Here is a 21,891-nt window from a genome sequence, read left to right as displayed (position 1 = left end):
GCGCTCTGCTTGCTGAAGTTCTTCCGAAGACAGGTCCCCACTTCTATCACTTTCTTTCTTTAGTTCCTTTACATATCGTAGGATCCATGCCGTCACACGTAGAAGTTTTGTGAGACTGCTGAACCGTTCACATTCAATAAGCGATGGCACCGACGGTCTGGTATTAACAGCGTAAGCATTAACTTCTGGTGATCGCGTCTCAATTTCATCCAAGCTTCTTGAGTCTTTGATGTCCATCTTCTCACCAACCTCCGGCCATAAATCTGAAGGACTGGCAAGCCATCTAGGTCCATGCCACCATAAATGTAACCGGCTCAGTCTATGCACTGACAAACCTCGTGTGAGCAAATCCGCCGGGTTCTCTTTACCAGGACAGAATCTCCACCGCGTTTTATCCGTTAACGTGTGGATTTCTTGCGTGCGGTTTCGCACAAACGCCTTCCAGGAGGTAGGGTCTTTGCTTATCCAGCAGAGTGTAATCTGGGAATCTGACCAAAATGTTGTGTCGACAATGCCGAGGTCACAGTTCTTGACGAAGTAGTCGTACATGCGGGACGCAAGCAAAGCCGACATCAATTCCAACCTCGCTAGGGTGACCTTCTTTAACGGCGCAACTCTCGTCTTCGCGAACAGTAAGATTGTGGTGACGGCACCGCTGGCGTCGACTGTTCGGAGGTAGGCTACAGCCCCGTAAGCCGACTCACTTGCGTCAGAAAAAATGTGAAGGTCTGATTCCTGGTAAGGGCCTTAACCGCCGGCTGCTAGGAACCTGGGAATCCGAAGATCCTGAAGCATGGCGACCTCTTTGCTCCATTTCAGCCAGGCAGAAGACAAGTTGGGTGGTAAGGGGTCATCCCAGTCGAGGTTTTCCTTCCATAGATCCTGTAGGAAGATTTTAGCCCGCACTAAAAAGGGCGACAAAAACCCCAGGGGATCGTAGATCCTTGCCACCGCCTGAAGCACGAACCGTTTGGTGCATTGATGCTCCTTGATGAAGTGAAGGATTCCTTCCGGTTTGAAAGAAAAGGTGTCCGACTGCTTGTTCCAATGTAGTCCCAACACTTTCAGAGTCCCAGAGGGCGAGCAAAGGGATTTTTCCGCCGAAGTCATTCCTTGTTCGAACTCTGCAGCTACAACAGGGTCGTTGCTGGCCCATTTTCGAATGTTCATGGAAGCTTCACGGAAAATCTCTAATATTTCCCTATGCATCTGGATCGCGTTTTCAGTGGTATCGGCTCCAATAAGGAGGTCGTCCATGTACATCGAGTCTTGTAGGAATCGAGCTGTCACTGGGAACCGGTTCTCTACGGAGCGAAAATGGTGCTTCAATGTAGCTGCCAGTAGGAAAGGACTCGAAGTGGCTCCAAAGGGCACCCGAGTCATTCTCCAGACGTCTAGTTCTGGTAGTGGCTGACCTGCTTTCGGTGATGTCCTGAACAACAAGAAGCGAAGCGCATTTCTTTCTGATTCCCGGAGGCCAATCTGGAGGAACGCCTTTTCAATGTCGGCCATCATGGCAACTTTGTACCGTCGGAAACGGAGTAATAGCCTTGCTACGTCGGGAATTAGACTCGGGCCGGCTTCTAGGTTCTCGTTCAACGACTTCGCACCCGATTCGTGAGACGACGCGTCGAACACGATGCGCACTTTTGTTGTAGTTCGGTCCTCACGTATTACAGCTCGATGCGGCATGTAATATAGTCTTTCTGAAGACTGCCCTTTTGTTGGTGGTACTCTTTCCGCAGATCCCTCCTTGAGGTATTCTCGAATAGTCGAGTCGTATCTTTCTAGGAGCTCAGGGTCTCTGTTGAGCTTGTTCATCAAACTGTGCAGATGCTTGTTTGCAACAGCGTAATTATCACACAGATCGACCCTCTCCTTCCATGGTAACGCGACTTCGTATCGCTGGCCTTTCTTCGAGATGTTGTCTTCGAAATTCGTCAGCACTGAATCATTGCTCATAGCTCGTTCTTCTTCGGCCTTGATTCCGATGCTTTCAAGGTCCCAGAACCGAGTCAAAAGTTTTGAGATCTCTTGATCTTCAACAGATGTTCGAAGAACAACAACGTTGGCACACTGAATGATGTCGGCTGCAGCAGCAGTGGACCTTGAACTGTCCATCCTAGTTTGGTCTCTATGGACTTCAACTTTCCATGCACAGGCCTCACTGCACCGGTCACTATCTCCCAATAATAATCTGACCCAATGAGGACCGCAATCTGTTTATTCTCCACTCCTTGTACCGAAAGAGCCTTCGTATCGATGTGCATATTATTCATCTCCCTTAGAACTCTTTATTCTGGTACAGGGATGTTTTCGCTGCACACAGAATGTCAAAGATCAGAAACGCTGGGGCCAAATGTGAACGTTTTTACTGTGGGAACTCCTCACAGAACATTTTTTAAAAAATGTTATAAAAGTTTTATTTGAGAAAAAAATTTACAATGTTGCGTTTAATGGTATTGAAAGCCATACTGTTGCTGATGATCGCGACGACGGGGATGGCGATGATTATGATGGTGGTGGTGCTGGTTTGATGATGATGATGATGCTTAGGGGCTTCTCATTCGTAACAAGGTGGCGTTGCATAGCGACCTAAGTCGTTCTGCCACTCTACAATCCCCTCAAAAAAAAACCTTTATGAAGTGTTTGTACTGGTCTGACATATATGTTGCCATGTCTTCCCAGACTGTTCTCTTCTCTTTTCCCACCAACATTCTAACCTTCCTTCACTAGCGTCTGCAGCTCTAACTTTTACGTTTACCTTAAAGCCAGTGTTTCCGGAAGATTTATGTCTACCTCGGTTTTTGATTGCTCATAAAACGACCCCTGCAGGTGATCGAATCGATCATATAGCGGCTGAGGGTAGGCTTAGTGTATGACCTTTTATTTAAAATTGGGAAACGTAATCAAGTACAGCATGGAGTAAATGTCAGTATGTCGTTTTCGTGCCACTTTGCTAGGCATAACATTAAAATATTTACTCGTTTGAGTTTTGTGCAATCAGAGCTTACCCTCTAACGTAAGCTGATCACTGCAAATACAAGCTACCATCAGCATCTAGCAGCCGATTACTCTGTTCCCATTTCACCTCTCCCCCAACATAATCAGCGCACATTTTGATAATGTGAGCTAAATCCTATTTTATTAGGCGTACCACTGACTATCTGTTCAGCATTTGCAAGAGTTCTACACCAACACCTAATTTGAATGGTGCTGTCTGGTGGTTTGAATGACACTGAGATATTTCACCTGCAGCGCTGCAGAATCTGCTTGAATGAGATAGCAGCATGGCAGAACACCCTGCCCGGCAATATTTGCCTACCCCAGTCGAATACACGAATTCTACCTAGCCGGCGGTATGAACGCAGGCCATGGTGGAACGCCGCCGTACGCCTCCCAAATAAACCGGTGACGCTGGTCTCTGAAAGCTTTGTTTGAATACCACTATGGGATTGCATATTCGGTGTTTTGTTTGCTTAGCTGAAATGCGACACACCTCGCACCCCCGAACCGAACACAGAAATTTCGTTTTGTGTTTCGCAAAGGGCTCTTTCCTTCACAAACATAGGCTGCGGCTTAGCTCCGCCATGCTTGGGTATGCAAAGGAAAAGCTTGGCTTAGTCTTGTTGAGTCTTGGTTTCGCTTGTTTAACCATTAATTTAGCTGTATTGCCGACCCTGTCTTAAAGCCGTTCGGTTACATTCAACGCCCACAGGAGGAGGCCGGGCGAATGCGGCGTTCATTCGTGGCGAACGCACCGTTCCTCTCCGCTGGGCGCGAGACGAGCCACGTTGCCCGATACAAGCCAGCGCCGCATGCATGGGAGGCTGCGGCCGCCGCAGCGGTGGTGGCGACCGCTTTCGGTGACCGCAGGCGCCAATAGCGGGCCCAGCGAATCATGACATGCGCTTCGAGGAGAGTGTCGCCGGCCGGAGCTGTGTGCCCCCTCAGAATGTGATTTGCGCATTATCCGTGCAATCGCTGGACGAAAGTAGTAAGGCTCTGCTTTAAAATGCCTCACGCAGTGCGAAAGCGTGCGGTGTGCGTTCGTTTGTGGGCCAGAAACATTAGGCTTCGGGCCCCTGCCATTTCAACCTAACAGTTCCTACTTTCTTGCAATAATTGGTTTACAGTAGAGTTATACCTGCCCTGCATGGCCTCTCTATGAATCTGGGTTTTCAAACCATTATTTCCGCGTTTTCGATTTGTTTTTCAGAAAAAAACGGATAAAAATAATAAACTCTTAACTCCCATGTTTAAAAAGCTACCGAAAATTATTCCAAATCGGAGGTACTTACAGCTATAAAACACCTGAGTCAACGTTTACGCGTTAAACACAAGTAGTGGCTACAAATTCTCTAACATTGCAGGAGCGATAGCAAGAAATGTTTTAGCAGTGCCTGCATTTTCATAAAACAACTTTGGTTATCAATATATGATGTGCACTACAGATTCGGCCTTTTAGGTTATGGAATGTACAAATATTCTTGTGAGAAATTTGGTTCAAAAGAAACGCATAATATATTACGCGATTTCTAAGTTTTTTCTAGCCGAACTAAATAAATAATCCTGATTGTGTGACTTTGTTTCAGCTACAAAAAACTGCAACAGACAGTATGCATAACCCAGACTCTTCTCTGAAGGTGGAAGGCAGGTCGTTTTTGTGGGGCTTTCTGGGTTCAGTGTTTTCTGAAACTATGAATGCTTTAAGGAAACCGCTCGTACAATATGTAAGTATATTCTTCATAGTCTAAGCCGTAGTTTAATAACAAATATTTAAAATATTCAGCCTATTAAAACAAAAAACTCGTCAAACAGGTCTTCAAATTGTAAGAAAGACCGAAGACAAAAAACTCTTATTTCGGCTCATTTAAGAATACTTTGATTTGAGTCTGAGTTAAGGTAATACTGCAACTATTTGTGGGCATAATGAGGACCAACGAAATTAGGTTTTGACAACGGTAGCGTAGTGTGCGCGTACATAAGATGTGCAATTGCTGATTTTGCATTCTCTCTAATACTGCCTTTGTATTTCAGTGTCCTCCAATCGTCGCTCCCACGTATTTCCTTCGTCGGGCCGACGGGGGTGGCTTCTCGCCGTTTGCCCGCCCCCGTATAAGACACCGCCTCTATATGGAAAGGCCGTGCGGAATGACCATACACCTCTCCGTGGTTGAGGGATCTAGGATTTCTTGCGATGTCCGCCAAAGCGTCTCCCGTGATACTGATTATCTGTGAAAACACCACGGTGGCCGCTGACCACGAAGATGTTTGGATGGTCTGTGAGGCACCCGCGCTGACGAACGGCCGAAGTTGATCACATCGTAGATCACATCGTACTGCGTCTTCGAATATTCGGCATTACTAAAGAAAACACAGATCTGCATTTATTTTCCTTTTTAGCGCAAGATCGCACCCTGTGGCACATTAAAAGCGGTCCGCGCTAGACAGATCATGTCCTCAACATTTTTTTAGGAACTTTGCTAATGGTCTTTGCGCATCATAGGGTTTTTTTTCACAACACCTCTCACGACGCGCTATTTTGTCAATATTTCAGATAGAACATTATCCTTAACAAAGTACCGGTGACCGCCAGAGCGTCTTGTTCTGCGGGATGAGAAGTCACACGAATATGCTGTAGCGCATCGCCAACCTCTTGCAGTGCGTTTTACAACTGTGACTGTATTTTTCATATTACTTTGTACGCATTTTTTGAAGTTCCGCTTATGGCTCCTTGGATTCCTTCTTTGTAGTATGTCTGGTTCACTGTTGGATATTAGCACGCAAGAAATTAACATCGTTTAGCACGCAAACTGCTAAACGATATCAATGATTGAAGAGTAAACAACATTCAAAGTGATCCCCCATGCGTAATGGTTGCTAACAGATATAAATACAGCAATACCTCTTCGAAGGCGCTGTAAAAGCTTGAGATGAGATTGTTTATCGTGTGGCGCATTGTCTTTATACCTTGCGCACTTGTTGATATGTGGGAAACGGTCAAATGAAAGTTTCGCGCAGCGCCGGTTCAAATATCTTCCCCAAACATTGTTCCAGTGGGGTGTTGGAAATCAGAAAACTTCGGGGGTAAGAGTACGAGAACGATGCTTTATACAACAAAAGTGTTGTTGGTTGGGCGGTTTCGGAAAGAGGCCTTTGTGATATCTTGAGTATGTTCGCGCAGAGCTGTCAACATCGCCATTCCACTTTGTAAACAGTGACAACAGTAACTTTCCGGGTCATTTCCCATTCTTTACCGATCCTTTGGCCAATTCATACAATAGTCATATGGGAAATTCCGGTCACAATACCATGAGCATCTGATTAGACCAAAGTTACCGCCTTGGCAGGTTTCTACTTGGTGAACAACAACAGTCCATGGAATCACCAAAAAGTTTGCGATGCCTCCGCAGGACTTGATCTCCTATGCACTTCAGTATATATCTCGCTGCTATGTCGGGTATGCGCACGTACATGATGAAATGTCAGTTATTTCCAAATCCTTCGGGTTAGGTGAATTGAGTCATCTTCGGGAAACTCTGAGCCAGAACGCAACTGCAAGTCATCGGATGCAACACCCAATCTGGCAGCAGTGAGAGCCGCAATGGAGATTGGCAAGGACTGCCTTTCGAAACCCTGGGTATTTATTCTGTACTCCCGCTCTGCGTAACAAGCGCTTCTCAAGCGAACAAATCATCAAGGCCAGCTGATTCAACAAAACAACATTATACACACACATGCACAGCGCAAACGACACATTAATAGTTGAAGTGCTTGCCAGGACACTGTGGCATCTGGGCAATGTAATATCTGATCGGCTCGCGCACGACGGCCACTCTACGAGCTTAAAAGCGCAGCTCCCTTTTTTCACAGGACTACGTCAAAGGAATAGGCACAACTCTCGTATTGAGCATGCAATTGCAGAAATGACTAAACCGTATATGCAGGAAGCCCCCATTTACGCTGTCGATCTGCAGTGTATGTTTCGTGCACTACATGGTTTACCTAGACCAACGAAGTGGAGTATACATAACCTGTGCCTCAATGTAACCATAAGCAAAATGTGTCTGCACAAAATGGGGCTGGTGACATCACATCTGCGTCTCCTTTGCGGTGTACGAGAAAGCACTGAACACCTGTGCTGTGTTTGTAAACGTTCCAATTTGGCGCGAATGACGGCGTGAAGTTTACTACGGGCGATAAATCTCAGTATGAAGGCATTTTCAGCTTCTTGGAACACAGAAGAAAATGCTGTGCGTGGTTTCAAAGCTTCTGTGGGTTCAGCTGGAGGCACTGGACTCAACTCCAACTTGTGACTGTTTCTGTCACTGGGAATTATTGTATGTGTTTGCGTATGTTCTTCTGATAGATTCTGTTTAATTTTTCTTTTTATTTGTATTTTTCGTGTTAGAATTTAAGCCTCGTTGAATTTTCGCCAACCATCTGAAGTAACGTGCCTATCATTATGCAGGGATGACCTTTCTGGTTTCATTAAAGAATTATCTTTCCCCCCACATATACATACTATGGCTTGGGCGTGTGACAGCTGTTGGGACACCCCGTAAGCTGGCAGTCCATGAGGCGGGAGAAAAACGCGTCAAAAAAGGCCTGAAATTTTTCCCTCGGTGTTGGGTATGAGATGATTCTACTCCACTCTTCATGAATGTGAGTGTAGATTGCACAGCTGGACATCTCGGCACACGTTGATATAGATAAGCAAGCCTAGCGCAGAGCTGACACACCCCACGAGATGATAACAGCATTTTGTATTTGGAGCGCGTAGACGGCAATTTTGAATAGAAAAGTGTTTCCGAACATAATATAATTGTTCACACTAAGCATGACCGCTCACGGTATTATGCTCGAATATAAAACTTCCGCATACACTCAAGCATACATGGAGTCATCGAAAATAGAAGCAGTTGCTAGGGTCTGAACAAGTAGACGTGAAATATTTAAAATATAGCGACGAATCAACCTCCCTTGTGAACACGTGGTTGATCACACCACTACATTGGTAGAATGCACTGCACGCCTAGCTTAAATTAAATGTTTTTAGGAACACATAGAAACTTCGTGCCTTTGAATACTGCTGCTCTGGGGCTAACACGATTATTCAACACACACACACATAGAGCAGCCTAAAGCCAACTCCATAGAATCGGGGTAAAAATTCTTGTTAACAGGCACCTCACTCTCAAAGTTTAAAAAGAAGTTTTGAAACATCACAAGAGCGGCATTTCTAATGTAGTACTGCTAGCTGTAAATACCTCGGCCAAATTGGGCGCCACTCACACTCACATATATTCTCCTCACGCACTCTCTCACCCACACGCTCTCCAGTCACCTTCACCACTTGCACTCCCACCAACTCGTACAAAGTAGGCGCGCTTAATCATATCAGTCGCACTCACTTCCGCTCACTCTCACCTCTCGCCCTGACAACTTGCACTCTGAGATTGCGCTCAGCACTCGCAGAGTGTACTACGATTGCGCTGACCACTCGCAGAAACTGTCGCTCCCATCACCCACCACTCACTCTGACCACTTGCACTCCCTTGGCCTAACCCTCCCCGCTCGCCATCACCACTCGCACTCACTCACAATCCCCAGCCGCCGTCACCACTCGCACTCACTCGCGCTCACGCTCACCCCTCGTCGTCTCCCCTCGAATGAGAGAATGTCCAGCAGACCCCCCATTAGTCATGAAACCGAACAGTATTAGTGCATTAAGGCGTCAGAAAACCACCCAAATTTTGTTCCGAAATCAAGACGCTACCAGATAATTACCTCTAGGGTTTGCCATAGCCGGAGCTCAGTGACGGCCTATTTACGAACCCGAAAGCAATCCCGCCATGAACAACCATCACAGCGAGCGGCTCCTGCGATAAATAACCCACAGCGAGTACAAGTGCAACAGAGGCACTTCCCGCGGTAAGCCTCGAAAAGAACGCGAGTAGCGCGAGTGCACTCGCGAGTGGTGATCGGAGCTCTCAGCGAATGGCACTCGCATTGGCTAGTGGTGGGCGGGGCTCTCCGCGAGTTGTTTTGGCCCTCCCGAGTTGTGAGTTGCGCTCGCAGCTGGTGGCGCTCGAATTCGCGGGGGCAGCGGTGCTCACTGCGCGTGGGGCTCCCACTAAGTCGCACTCACACTCACCAGTCCAAAACGTTGGCGAGGCTCATTCACCATTCACTCATGAGTGGTCACTTGGGAAGTGTGAGTGCACTTGTCTGTGTGCCTGCAGACCTTCTGAGTGGTTTGTGTCGGCAAACAAATGTAGCGAACTCCCGTTAACGAACTCAAACGTACCGTAACAATTTTTCCATATTATCAAAGCTTCATCTGAGACGAACAATTTTGCATTGTGCACGTTACAAGAGATCAGTAGTAGTCTTTTTCTTAACCTTCACATTCGTGTTCACCGAGTTCGTCTTAACAAGACTATGTGTATATGTTTCACTACCCCAATTACTGCGAAACTACCTCTGCGACAGTGACCGTGGACTTTATTGACATTAGAAACGGTTTGTGGGTGTTTTAGGCGGGAACTCCGTCTGAGCGCTGGCTTCGTGTTCTAGTTAAGGCTGAAAGTTGGGCTAGTTGGTGTTGACTTAGATGCATATTCCCGTCTGCTTCTTTCCTCGTCCCTGTCTGTTTTTTCGCTGGCAATATGCATCTTCATGTTCTGGTTTTTACGTTTAGGTGAAGTAGACACCCTTGAAGAATGCGAGCCTCTCGATGTCACTTGAAACAACACAAAGTTCGTGGTTATCCCAACTAGCTAAGTTGTGAAGTTCGTGCTATCTGGACACTATTATTTTTTATAAATGCTATTTTTGAGCCGTACTTATTTTGAATTTATCAGTCATATTAGCTTGCACAGCCAGACAGCTTCAGCCTGAAGGCAGCTGAATCTATGTATGTCAAGAAAAAACACATCTGTTTGAATATCGTGCCAGAGGGTTGCTTCTAATTTTTTACCCTAATAAATGGCAGCAGTCGCACATTTTATTTGAAGCATAATACAAAAAGGTTTTCATTACGACATGCTGTATAACCGTTTTCAAAACTTAGTGTGGCCCCTGAAGCACCGCTGAAGCGGCGACGTCACCGCACCCGTGCTCAACCATAACGACATACTCCTGGCTCCATTCCATGAGATCAAATTTTTGCATATCGCAAAGTGATCTTTCCCATCACTTGTGCCAGTATTTGTTTCCATATACTCGTGGAGATACGACACCAGTTAAACCCGCCGTAGTCGGAGGTTTTTGCCCCCTACAACGAAGGTGCTTGATAGCGGGAGCCGGGAAAGCCGAAAACTGCACCCAACCCAAGCAATAAAGCATCAGCTGAAACTTCTATCATGTGCTGAGGGTATAATGCCAATATTAGTGGCCTTTCAGACATTTTCTTCCATATTTGCAGACTTTTGTTTTGGGTCGAGGCCCATGGCCCCCCGCTTTTAGCGTTTAGATGCGCGTTCACGGGCGGGATATTTCTGGCATGTTTGGAACAAGCACCATCAGGTAGTTTGCCAATTCCAGAAACTTCCTCAGCTCTTGAGTGCTCGGCGGGGGTCACATGTCCATTGTACCTTGCACTTGCCAAGGGTGAGCCTGAATTGCTTGGTTATCAACCACGTGTCCAAGAAAATACCCCTTGTAAATTGAACTCGCAATTTTCACTACTGAACGTGAAGCTCAGTTTGTGTAATTTTTCAAGGACCGCTCTGTGACGGGCACTGTTCTATGCTTGCGTCGTGCAGTAGATCAGAATAACTTTTATTTTACGCACGACACCTTCTAGAGTATCGAAAAACTGTGACATGTTGCTTAGGAAGAATTCCTGCGGTGAACTAACCACCAAAGGCAGTCTCTTCATTTGCTATCTGCCGAAAGGCATCGTGAACGTGGTCATATGTCGAGACTAGTTCGGAAGCTCAAACTGCGGCAACCGTTAATTGGCATCGACTGTGTAGAAATATTGAGCTGCGGCAAGCTTCGCAAGGAAATGTTCACGGATATGGTGAGGTTGGACTTCTCGCTCTTCAAACTTGTTTAGTCCAGGTAGGTGTCTGATGTGCCTAAATCTCCGTGAGGTTTCTGCAGTAGTTCCAATATTTTGCGTTCCGTAATTCCCACTAGTATCCGATCACGGATCAGGTCGACATGCAACATGACATAGTTACACAATATGGCCAGTCGAGCAGCTATGTGACGCACTGTTCGAAAGTTTCTTCTTTCCGCTGTTCTGCTTTAACGAATGCTGCTCTTTCATGCACGACATTTCATCGAACCACACAGGGGTTCTCGAACGCTTAAAAACATCGCTTAAGTATTCTTCTGTTCCTCTGTCCACTTCAATCGAAATAGAATTTCCTTTCCTCTGCCGCACATAAGGTAGACAAAAGCGTACACTTGTTTACTCAGCATTTTGCAGCGACATCACTTACGATGCCAAACCATTCGATACGTTGCTTCTATTGGCGCTAATTTGATGGATTTGTGAAAGTAAATTCTTCCATTGAAAACTGCACGTAGCCATTCATCCTTGTTGGGCATACGATCTCTCTATCGGTTCCTTCGCAGTATACCTTAGAACGTAAGCTGTTACCTCGTAGTGTTCGTGGAGTGCGAGAGATGTACAAACGACACGTCTTGCGTTCAGTGTAGGAGTGTCTTTTTTTCATTACCCCTCCCACGTTCGTTACCTGGCAATTATTCCACTGGGTGGGCCGAGCCCGCATCTCATCGCCTGTCCATCGGTGTCTGAGGTTCCCCTTGCGTCTCAGGATAAAGCTGCAATACAGCAAGCTCAAGACACTCCCAGACAGTTCGTTATTTCTGAAAGAATTGATTGCTACTGAGCTACTGTTCGTACGGTACATTTTTGTTGTGCATTATTCGGCGGTAAACTATGTATTTTAATTGCATCACCACATATTTACCACCCCAGGCGTCGTGACCGCTTTAACTTAGTTACTCAGTTTATTACATGAATTTGCCGGTGGCGCTGCTGATCGAAAACAGACTTCAACCAAATATTCAATGCACCCAATATCAATAGTTCCGCATAACTCATACCGATGCAACCCTTCGGCATCGTAGACGAGACTTTGCAGATCAGTACCGCAATTGCTTCATCACTGACGACCCCATGCCATTTCAGGGTCAAATTAACTACAAGCTCGAACACTTATACAAGTCGCCACACCAGGTTGCGAACATTCTAATGGCGTTAGTAAAAACTATACACCTAAAATGCCTCTCATCTGTATCCCCGAATTAAACCAGCTAACAGAGCTCTATCAAGTTTACCTACACCACTTCGCAATGTCGTTGAAACAACGGGCAGGCAAGCATGAAAACAATGAAAAATTACCGTGGGCAGAAAGTTTGAGACAGAATTCAGCATTACTTGCGCGAAATGCATGAAACGATGTACAACGCTTTCGTGCAATTTTCATTGGTGGATCGAACTTTTCAGTACTCTTTAGGTGGACAGCGGCTTTCGAGGGACAGGGAATGCCTGAACGCTTTGCCTTATGACTGAATCGAAGGCACGCCGCAGATGTTTTTTCCCGAAATATTGTATGAATTTCGTACAAAAAAAATACATTTCAATACTGGAAAAAAATACAGTAACCCCTCGTTATTACGAAACCGCTTTACTCGAAACATCGCTTTATTCGAAATTTCTTCTAGTCCCAACCCAAACGCATGCATTTTTTCCGCAATACTCGAAGCGCGTGAACAGGTTGATCCGCTTAGAGCGAAGTGGAGAGCGAAGGCGTCGCCGAGCGGCGGCGACCTAGCGGCGAGTCCGGCTCTCATCATGGCGGGTGAAGGCAAGCTGGTGTTTCCTGGGTGATTTTCTCGAGCCCCCCATGCCCAGTTAGTGCTATCTGACTATAAACGAATGACCCAAATTCATGGTATGGTAGTTGAATTTTGTTCCTAGACGTTGGTCGATGGCGTGGGCGCGGCGATGTGTGAACACTGACACCCGAACAATACAACAATAGAAGTAGCACTGCCGTTCACAACCCGGCGCCGAAAAACTCTGTTTGCAAGGTTCAAGGCTTCACACATCCGGAAAATATTCTTAGTGACGCGAAGAATCGGCAAGTGCTTTTCCTAATTACCAATTGTCCCAGCCATGGGAAGGTCGACAACCTCAAAGAGCTCGCTTTACTTCACCTATGGATCATGGTACCATTGAAACCAAACGGAAGCTCTACCGCAAGGCTCTTATGCAGTGCATGCGCACAGCGCATGACTTTAGTAAGGGGTATAACATTAAGTTGCTCAGTGCGATTCATTTTCTCAAATTTTTATTGAAGAAACTCGCACCTTCAAATGTCGCCAACTGCTTCGCGCACGCCAGCGTTTTCCGCACCGTTGTCAGTGCTCCTGACGATGACCAGCCTGACGCTGACCGGACTGGCAGCGATCTACACCAGGCTGTTCCTAAAATTGCTGGCCAAGAGCTAGAAGGTGACTTCGATACGTTTGCGTTGGCGGACGCTGCAGCCACCGTGGTCGCACCAGTGAGGAATGCGGAGATAATTTAGACTTGGTGGCCCCGAGGAAGACGAAGAGCAACGTGAAGTGGCAACTATGGTGCCGACGCGGGAGTTCCTACTCGTGCCGTGAAATAAAGTTGAAATTATGGGCGGTGAGCACAGCCTCAAGCAGTACTTTGCATATTGAAGTAGGGGTTTCCCACGCCCAGCAAGAACATTAAACTGCCAAAACTCACCGTCATTTTTCCCTTGAGCAAAACATTTGCTTCACTAAATACATTGTCTTTTGGTGCCTCGAAGTTGTGGCACAATTAAATATCAACTTTTTAGTTTTCCTTCATTGGTCGCTTATATCAAAATACCGCATATAACAAAATTTTTCGCAATCCCGTTGACTTCGTTGTAACGAGGGATTAGTGTACTCTGATAAAGGCAGTGGTTATGGTGTGAAGAATTTATAGTTCTGGAGCTTTATTTGTCCACCTTTCCGCCAGAACGTTGCCGAACGAGTTTCCGGAGATGGCGGTTCGCAGTGAGTAAGCTACTACAGTATAAAATATCTCAAACTCAAAAGATGCACCTCAGCAGTTATCGTGCCCTTGCTTGTTTTATAACCATTTTTCTTTTCGCGCCAGTAATTAGGACGTTAAAAAACATTCACATTTTTCATACATACCGGTTACTACAACTTCTTTCTGTACTGAAAAAACACCCAATCTTCTTACCGAGATGATTGGGGCCAGAAAAATGGGGTCTTAGTTTGGCCGTTATTTACAGCGGTCATACTTATGTGTTTACCATCTTCGCAGGTCCTTTTCAAGAAATTTGTTGTGATAAATTGTTACAGAATCTTCCATGTAACTTCTTGTTTTGCTTTCAGTTCTCTGGCACTGGAGAGCAACATAACAGAACCCAAACCTGCTTCGATGGATACGGCTGTTTTTATTATGAAGATAACATGAGCCTTCCCATTGGCCCTCCGGAAAGCCCAGAGAAGTTGCAAACTACATTTTTCTTCTTTAACAATAACTCAAGAGAAGACATGGAAGCCCTACTCAACGAGAACAAGACGGGAACATATCCCTCCAAAACGTGGACACTAGAAAACTGGACGTACTCGCTCATGAACGAAACCTTGAACACATCCTGGCCACTAATGGTACTAACCCACGGCTTTTTGGGCAGTAAGCGGACAGTATGGATTCTGCCTCTTGTAAAGGCTCTACTCGATAACGTAAGACACCTACATGTTTATTGTACAACGCAAATTTCATGGAACGCTTCCATCACTAGATTTTGTCGTGAACAATCCACCAGCTGTAGCTGTAGCTAAAGCGCAAACCTTGTAACCTTAGTCTTGTCTTGCATATGAAAGATTTCTGAACTGTTACATGGGGCGAAGAGATATTTTGCTTTTATGTTGTTTCTAGCCCTCTCTTTTTATGTCGTGTAATAAAAAAAAATATTTGAAAAGGGCAATTGCTCAGGAAGTGTTACCTCTGTTGAGATAACAAAAAAACTTGCTCAAACTAACGCGAACGACGACAACTTCTTTAAAATATTCGGTTAGGGATAATTAAAGAATCGTGCGAAAACTCATCTCTGAGTTAATTAGTTAATGCCTGAGCTATTCCTCGCCCTGTCCGACACCTTGCGCAGACGCGGCGTCGACAGCTTTGTTACATCGACTGGAACGCCCATATTTTCCCCCGTCTTACATTTTTTGCCCTACATACGCCGATTTAGGAACGTTACTGCGATATGACAGATAACGTACTCGCTAATTTTGGTCAACAGTAAGATGTGTGGGTGCCGCGGAGGGTGGGCGACATCTGCACGTGCAGCAATGCGGAACTTGGTGCCGTAGTTCGAAATAGTGTGTCTTGATTGATTGTACGGTCAAACGCGCCGGCGCAACGCCGGCGATGAGGCGAGCCGAAGTGCACGGCTCCGGGTTAATTTTGAACACCCGGGGATCAAGCGTGCAGCGAAATCTCGTACACACGGGCGTTTTTGCTTTTCGCCTCGATCAGAAAAGCGACCGTCGCGGACGGGAATAGAACCCGTCTCCTCGTGCTCAGCAGCACAACGCCTTACCCATGCCGGAGGGTGAAATATTGTGTCCTAGTTTTAAATGCAGAGCATTTCAGTAACTCACGATGTCACCCGCGTTGGCGTCCGTAGTCCGCACGCTCACTGCGCATGCGCGTCGAGTCGAGGCGAAAGCGAACACATCTCTCGCGAGGGGCATTGGATTGGATTCGAACACTCTCTCGCGAGGGGCATTGAATTGGATTCGATTGGATTGGCTTGGCTTGGATTGGATTTGGATTGGATTGGATTGGATTGGATTGGATTGGATTAAAGTGGATTGTGTTGGATTGCGTTGCGTCATAGCCGTGGCACGTTGCGTCATAGCCGCAGCCGGCAGACGCGCTTGGGCCGGCGCATGTGCAGTACTCTCTCTTCCGCGGTTTCCTCTCCTTCGGGCGCGCTGCGCATATAACCAGTGTGCCGTTCTCAGGCCAAGCAACATCCGCGGTTGGCTCAAACACCTAGAGTCCACGCCGCTTTACAAGTTCGCCAACGTCGTCGACTGGGACCGGCTTACGCAGTCCCCTCAACGTATATAAGCGGCGGAGCGCGCGTTCGGAATTCAGTCAAGGGCGTCTTTGCATGGCTTACGCTTGACGTGACGCTTTGCTTGACTCGAGTAGATGCGACGCATTTACTCGAGTTCCCCCCGTGGGAAGAGGCGGGCGGCTTTTTCGCTCAAGGCTTTTACGCCAGGCCGACGCGGCGAATTTGCTTTCAAGTAACATTGCCTGTACGCATTGTCGCTGTGGTGCTCTAGCTAAACATTTACGATGCCGCCTATCAACGCGCTGCACACGGGCCGCTTTGTATCTTTTTCGCGTTTAACGAGTCCTCCTTGCTGGAAAACATAGGTTTGTTCCAAAGCTCTGTTTTGCTGCAGTAAAAATATTCGCCTCGTATCTGCTCCTTTCGTAGCAAGTGTCGACAAAAGACGACATTTCGTCAACATTTGCAAGTAAATGTTCTCCCAAGTTAAGTCTCCTCTAGTTTTGACGAAATGAATTTAAATTTACCGCTCCACTGCTGCAGGCTGTGTGCCTTGATGCCAGCGCTGCCGTACGCCGGAGATGCCGCTAAACCGAGGCGGCAAAAACAACGTTGCCCTACTCCGCGTGCGTTCAAAGTGGGGTTAAGGTAGCGCAAGAAAGACTATCGTCCTTTGTAATGTCGGCATGAGGGCTTGTATTTTAGGCCGTGTTTATGCCTTGTCGCTTTCCCCGCCACACCCCTGAAAAGTATGGTTAATGAGATTGAAGTGAAAGTCAGTTGACTTTTCTGGTTACCTTGTGTTGACAGTCAGTTCAGTTTGAATAGAAATTTTGCATTGAGTTAGGAATTGGCCCCTGTTTTGCAAATGAAACTAAATACTCAGTCTAATTGGAAGTTTATTGACTCTAGTGAACATATCTGCTGATTTCGCATTGACTTTCGGTGACTCTCAATACACATTTCGCGTTGAGTTACTGTTGAGAAAAATGTCAAGAGAAAGTGTATTGAGAAAAGTCTGTTGAGTTCCAGTGAAGTCGTTGTTGGCACTGAATCGATTGCCCTGTTGAGTTCCCATTGGGAAATGTCAACTGAAAACCTATTAGGCAAATTTAACACGAGATGTTTGGTTTTATTTGGGTTTTTTATCGTTATTTTAACAATTTTCTAGTAAACTGCAGTTGGTTTTACTAAATTATTATTAAAGACAGTGCGTCAAAAATGCAAAAATATTCCAAAAACTGGTCTCATCAAACGTGTTGCAAGCTCTCGGACACATTTGTCGGGCGAAATACTAAGATGTGTTCCGTGGCCAATCTTGCTTCTTTGCTCATGAAACCATCACGGGATGGCTGGAGCATAGCAGGGTCCACTTGGCTTCTTGACTGTTTAGATTGCAAAATACATCAAGCAAGAGTTTTTTTTATTATCACCGGTACAATACGAAAAAGAGATTTCATCTCTTCTTTATGCCGGTTTTATTTTCAGGCTATTTTAGAAGTTCTGTGGTTTGTACTTTTTGGAAAGCATGGCAAGGAGACAACAGGTCAACAAATGTATCAGATTTTCGCACGTTTTAGCGTCTTAAAGTAAGCTAGCCACATGGATTATGTCTACACTCGGTAGGGAGTGGAACGCCTTTACTTGTAGGCTGTCCGCATTAAAGCGCCTGAAATCTACACGAAGGAATATGTTTGAAGGCAAGCAGGGAGCCGCAACATCACCCGCATGGCTTCAGTATCGTGCCCTCCACATCTTTCAAGGCTCCCTAAAAAATCTAGATAGACCTATCGAGAGTGGTTGAGCCAATACATGACAGGAGAAAGCCCAAGCACTTCCAAACGGATACCTGTCAACCTGTAGCTTCCGTTTTTTTTTAAATTTCAATGCTTGATATTTCGAAAAACAAAATTAAAAACTCTCAACGTGCATAAACTGGTTTGCAAATCGATAGCCTTGACATAAAAACTAGCGTTAGATGATACTGTTAACTAAAGTTAATAAAACAGGCATACATTGCACATGGCCTTAAGAATGGATGAGCATACGGTGCTTCGTGCCTACCGACTAACAGAACAAATAACAAACAATGGCGAGAAAGAATGTGTCAAAAAAGTTATAACTTAAATTTCGCAGTCTTTCACACTCTTGTACAGCTCGAGTACGTGTGTGCCTTGCAGTACGCTTTAACAAACAAGTAGTTCTAAGCAACAGCTTCAAGGGAATATATGAGACATGAAAATATCCGTGCTTTTGCCTTACCCGTAACAATGTCAGAGGAATTCCCGAGAATAACAAGATCGTCTGATGTAAATATACACACAAGAACCCTAAACAGTTTTATTTGGTTAGGGGGGTAAACGGCATTGCTGCTGTACATTAAGAAAAATTTGAAAGCCTTGTTTTGTTCTGCTTGGAGAGATAATTATTCGTCTCTATTTTTCAAAAGCAGTCAAGGAAATTGCTATATTCCTGAGAAATATTTGTCTGACCTGGAATGAAGTACGTTTTAGGGTACGTTCAGCACGTAAGCCACTGCTTTGTACTCCGGGAACGCTCGGTTTCCAAGAAATCGTTCAAATTAGAAAGCGAATATATTGCCGGCACCCACCACATTCACTTGTAAGAATATTTTCCCGCGATGACTCCTAACTGGTTGAACACGCTTGCCTCTATGTGACTGGTAGTTCTGCCTCTTAACCTAGCACTCTCTGGTGTGGTTGCATGGCGCAGTGTTTGTGCCCTTGTTATTGATACGCAAAGCACTTCTTCGATTCGACCTCCTTCTTTTTTTTTATTTTTGTTAACTTTGCTCGTCCAACATTTTCTTTATCTTAATCATGGCGTTCTTTTTTTCAGAATCTTAGTCCTATGCAACATACATCTTCTGATCCGTTCTGTGGTGCCACTGCGTCTAGGGCTCTCTTAATTCATCACTTTTCCTCACAGGTTTTGTTAGATCTTTAGTTTAAGATATATACAAATAAAGCACAAACGAAAACAATGTGTCCGCTCGGAAGACAGTAAAATTCTGATCGACGGCAAAATGTTAACTGCCAGTACAATAGACCCCCCTTCAATTTGTTACATCTACTAGAGTATTTATAAAAGGCGGGGGGAAATACTGCAGGTTAGGTCCCTTACGTAACGGCATGCATAAATACACTGTTGTCATAGCGCCAAAAACACAGCCGTCAGTATATCCATTCAGGTAGGCCTGCACGGTGTCAGTCATGATGAAATGTGCAGGAGCGCTCCGAAAGAATGTATTTATCATGTGTATATATAATGACGTCCCTTCCCGCGTGGCTTCGCGGCTTTATTGCGGATTCCAAAGCGTTGCTGACAAATTTCGCCAAAGTATGGTAGCACATCACTTCGCAAGCTTGTTTACCGTGCGGTCACCGTGCACAAACACAACACAGACACACAAAGGTGCTCAATGGCGGTAGCCGAGCGCATATGATAGCTTATTCTTCCATAAATTCCATGCATCTTCTGCTGGGCTGCAATCTCTTACCTCACAGAATCACAAACACAAATCGCGAACAACACGACATAAGCTGCACATTTGCCCCGATCACTAAGAACACTCGCACCACGCCCGTCCGCGCACAACCGGGATTGTTGAGAACAAGCGAATTTGGCTTCGTCTTAAGTCGGTGTTACGATGACAATGCCACAGATATACATTCTTGTGAAAATCGACCCTGGAAAACAATGATACGAGATATACAAAAAAACTAAGGGGTGCTTGTGAGTCTTCTGTAAATATTTACAATGGTGTTTTAACGAATCAACAACTGTTCCAGAAACACGAATATTACATTACAAGTAGCCAAACTCCGGCAAGGTTGCTAAGTTGGCTGCTGGCTCCACTGGCAACAGCGGAAATACAGCGTACTAGAGAGTGGCGGCAGGAGGGTCACTTTTGCTTTGCGTGGGAGGGTGCCCAAGTCATTCAGTTTCTTACAAACACTAATGTGGTGTCTGGCGCTAGCGTCTCTGAGGCTCATATCAAAGCAGTCTGTGTCGTCGTTGGCCTCCATTACACCATGTGGTCGCCTTAGTTTTGTCATTGGCTTATATGGAAACGTCTTCTTCTCGTATATTCGAACGCAGTGCCACGAAAATGCAAAATATGGTGGGTCATTATATAAGCGAAAAATCTAACAGGCTTTTTTAAAGAGAAAGAAGGGCGTAAAGCGTACTTTTTGTGGAACGGTGGTCCCTGCTATTCTGACGAGTGAGCTTGGGGTTAAAAACGATGTTAATATTTGGCCGGAAACTCGTACGGGACTCTTATTTTGTTATCTTGCCATGGTTTTAATTAATACGTTCTTTGAAGGGCTTGGAAATGTTTCTGAGCGCGCCTACGAAAACGTCGCCTTCGTAGTGAATCGGTGCACCGACCAGCAGCTAGAATTTAACAAAATTTGTCTTCCCGAGACAGCTGCTACATACCTAAAGAACAAAGAAAACATGATATAAACAGACGTGGACGAAAGCAAGATAAAACGGATGCAGGCAATCGTATCTGTCGTACCTTGCCTTCGTGGAAGCACGTTTGGTTTCTTTCTTTTTTTTCGTCAGCTGCAAGTTTTGCGGCGGCGTATGATGCGCACAGTCATACGTTCCTTCGACTCTGGCATGACCAACGTTAGGTAAGACCACTCCCGGTCTGTTCTTTCACTTAGCACGAATTTGTTGCAGCTCACGGCTATGACACAGCAGAAAGGATTTCGGCTACCTCATAGCTCGTAGATGTGCCGATGCATAGTAAAGAAAGCAAATCCAGAAAACCGCTTAAGACTCCAATTGTCGTGCCAAGCCCAAGCCACAAGTAGGGGTCTTCCCATAAACCCCCATGACGACATGGATTCCCGGGTCCAGTTTCCACTCTAGAATGCTTACTAAGGGACTCTGTAGCCCGACTCAACGGACGAACTGCTTATCGGACGGATTTCTGGTGGATGGCAACTGTGTTTTGTTAATGCGCCACCGCGCCCCTTCCCCGCTTCGGCAAACGGCAGCAAAAGACGGTACGGAAGAAATTTGAAAGGTCCAATCCTTTGGACCTTTAGTGTTAAACTTAGTTAGTGAAGTGTTAGTGAAGTAGTGTTAAACTTCCTGATCTGCTTGCGCGCGCAGCCATTTGCTAGGCGTTTGACTGTCAAAAGTTGGTCGGAGGACACGTTGACATCTCCAAAAGAAATACTTTTGTAGGCAAGATGACGGTCCGCAGTGTAACACGTGGCACGTCAGCTCGCTAAGTTATTCGGTTTTGCTCTCTTTTTTTCTTGTTGTGACGTGCACCTGTGTTAATCTCATTCTTTCATTTTGTGTCCCTCTGCAAAAAGGATCAGTTGTTATTCCGGGCTTTCTTGTCTTTCTTTCTCTTTTTCTTTATTTTTCTAGTTAGTGTGAGCGGCGTTAATGTGTGTGGACTGAGCATGTCTTTCCTTTACGAGAGCGAACTTCGATATTTTTACATAAAATAACAGTTTTCACTTGTTTAGGATACAACGTAGATGCTCATTTGCTCCTTGCGGGATTCTATGTATTTAACACTGCAGTTCTACAGTTATTATAGTGTACAGTTAACGTTATCCTGGAGGTCACCATTTAACGATGAAAGGCCTACCGCTGTATGCAAAAATGTGACTAGTGCTCTTTTTTTTCACGTGTAGTGGCTTACATCAAAGTTTCTGCTAACAGGAAAGTGTTTTATTGTTGGGTGCACGAAGATTTCACTGGCGCCATATCCGCCACAGAA

General features: G+C 45.6%; 1 protein-coding gene across 1 annotated transcript; it reads right to left on the bottom strand.

Annotated features, from left to right (window-relative positions):
* Positions 1-747: 747 nt before the first annotated feature.
* LOC144148316 (uncharacterized) lies at positions 748-2,121 on the bottom strand. The gene has a single exon (XM_077679870.1). It carries the CDS (start codon positions 2,119-2,121, stop codon positions 748-750), a length of 1,374 nt encoding a protein of 457 aa, XP_077535996.1.
* Between the last annotated feature and the right edge of the window lie 19,770 nt (positions 2,122-21,891).

Source organism: Haemaphysalis longicornis, unplaced genomic scaffold, assembly GCF_048455015.1.
Source record: "Haemaphysalis longicornis isolate Haplotype H1 unplaced genomic scaffold, Haemaphysalis longicornis Haplotype H1 scaffold_8, whole genome shotgun sequence".
NCBI lineage: Eukaryota > Metazoa > Arthropoda > Arachnida > Ixodida > Ixodidae > Haemaphysalis > Haemaphysalis longicornis.
Note: the sequence above shows the minus strand (reverse complement) of the source record. Positions and strands in the feature narration are given on the sequence as shown.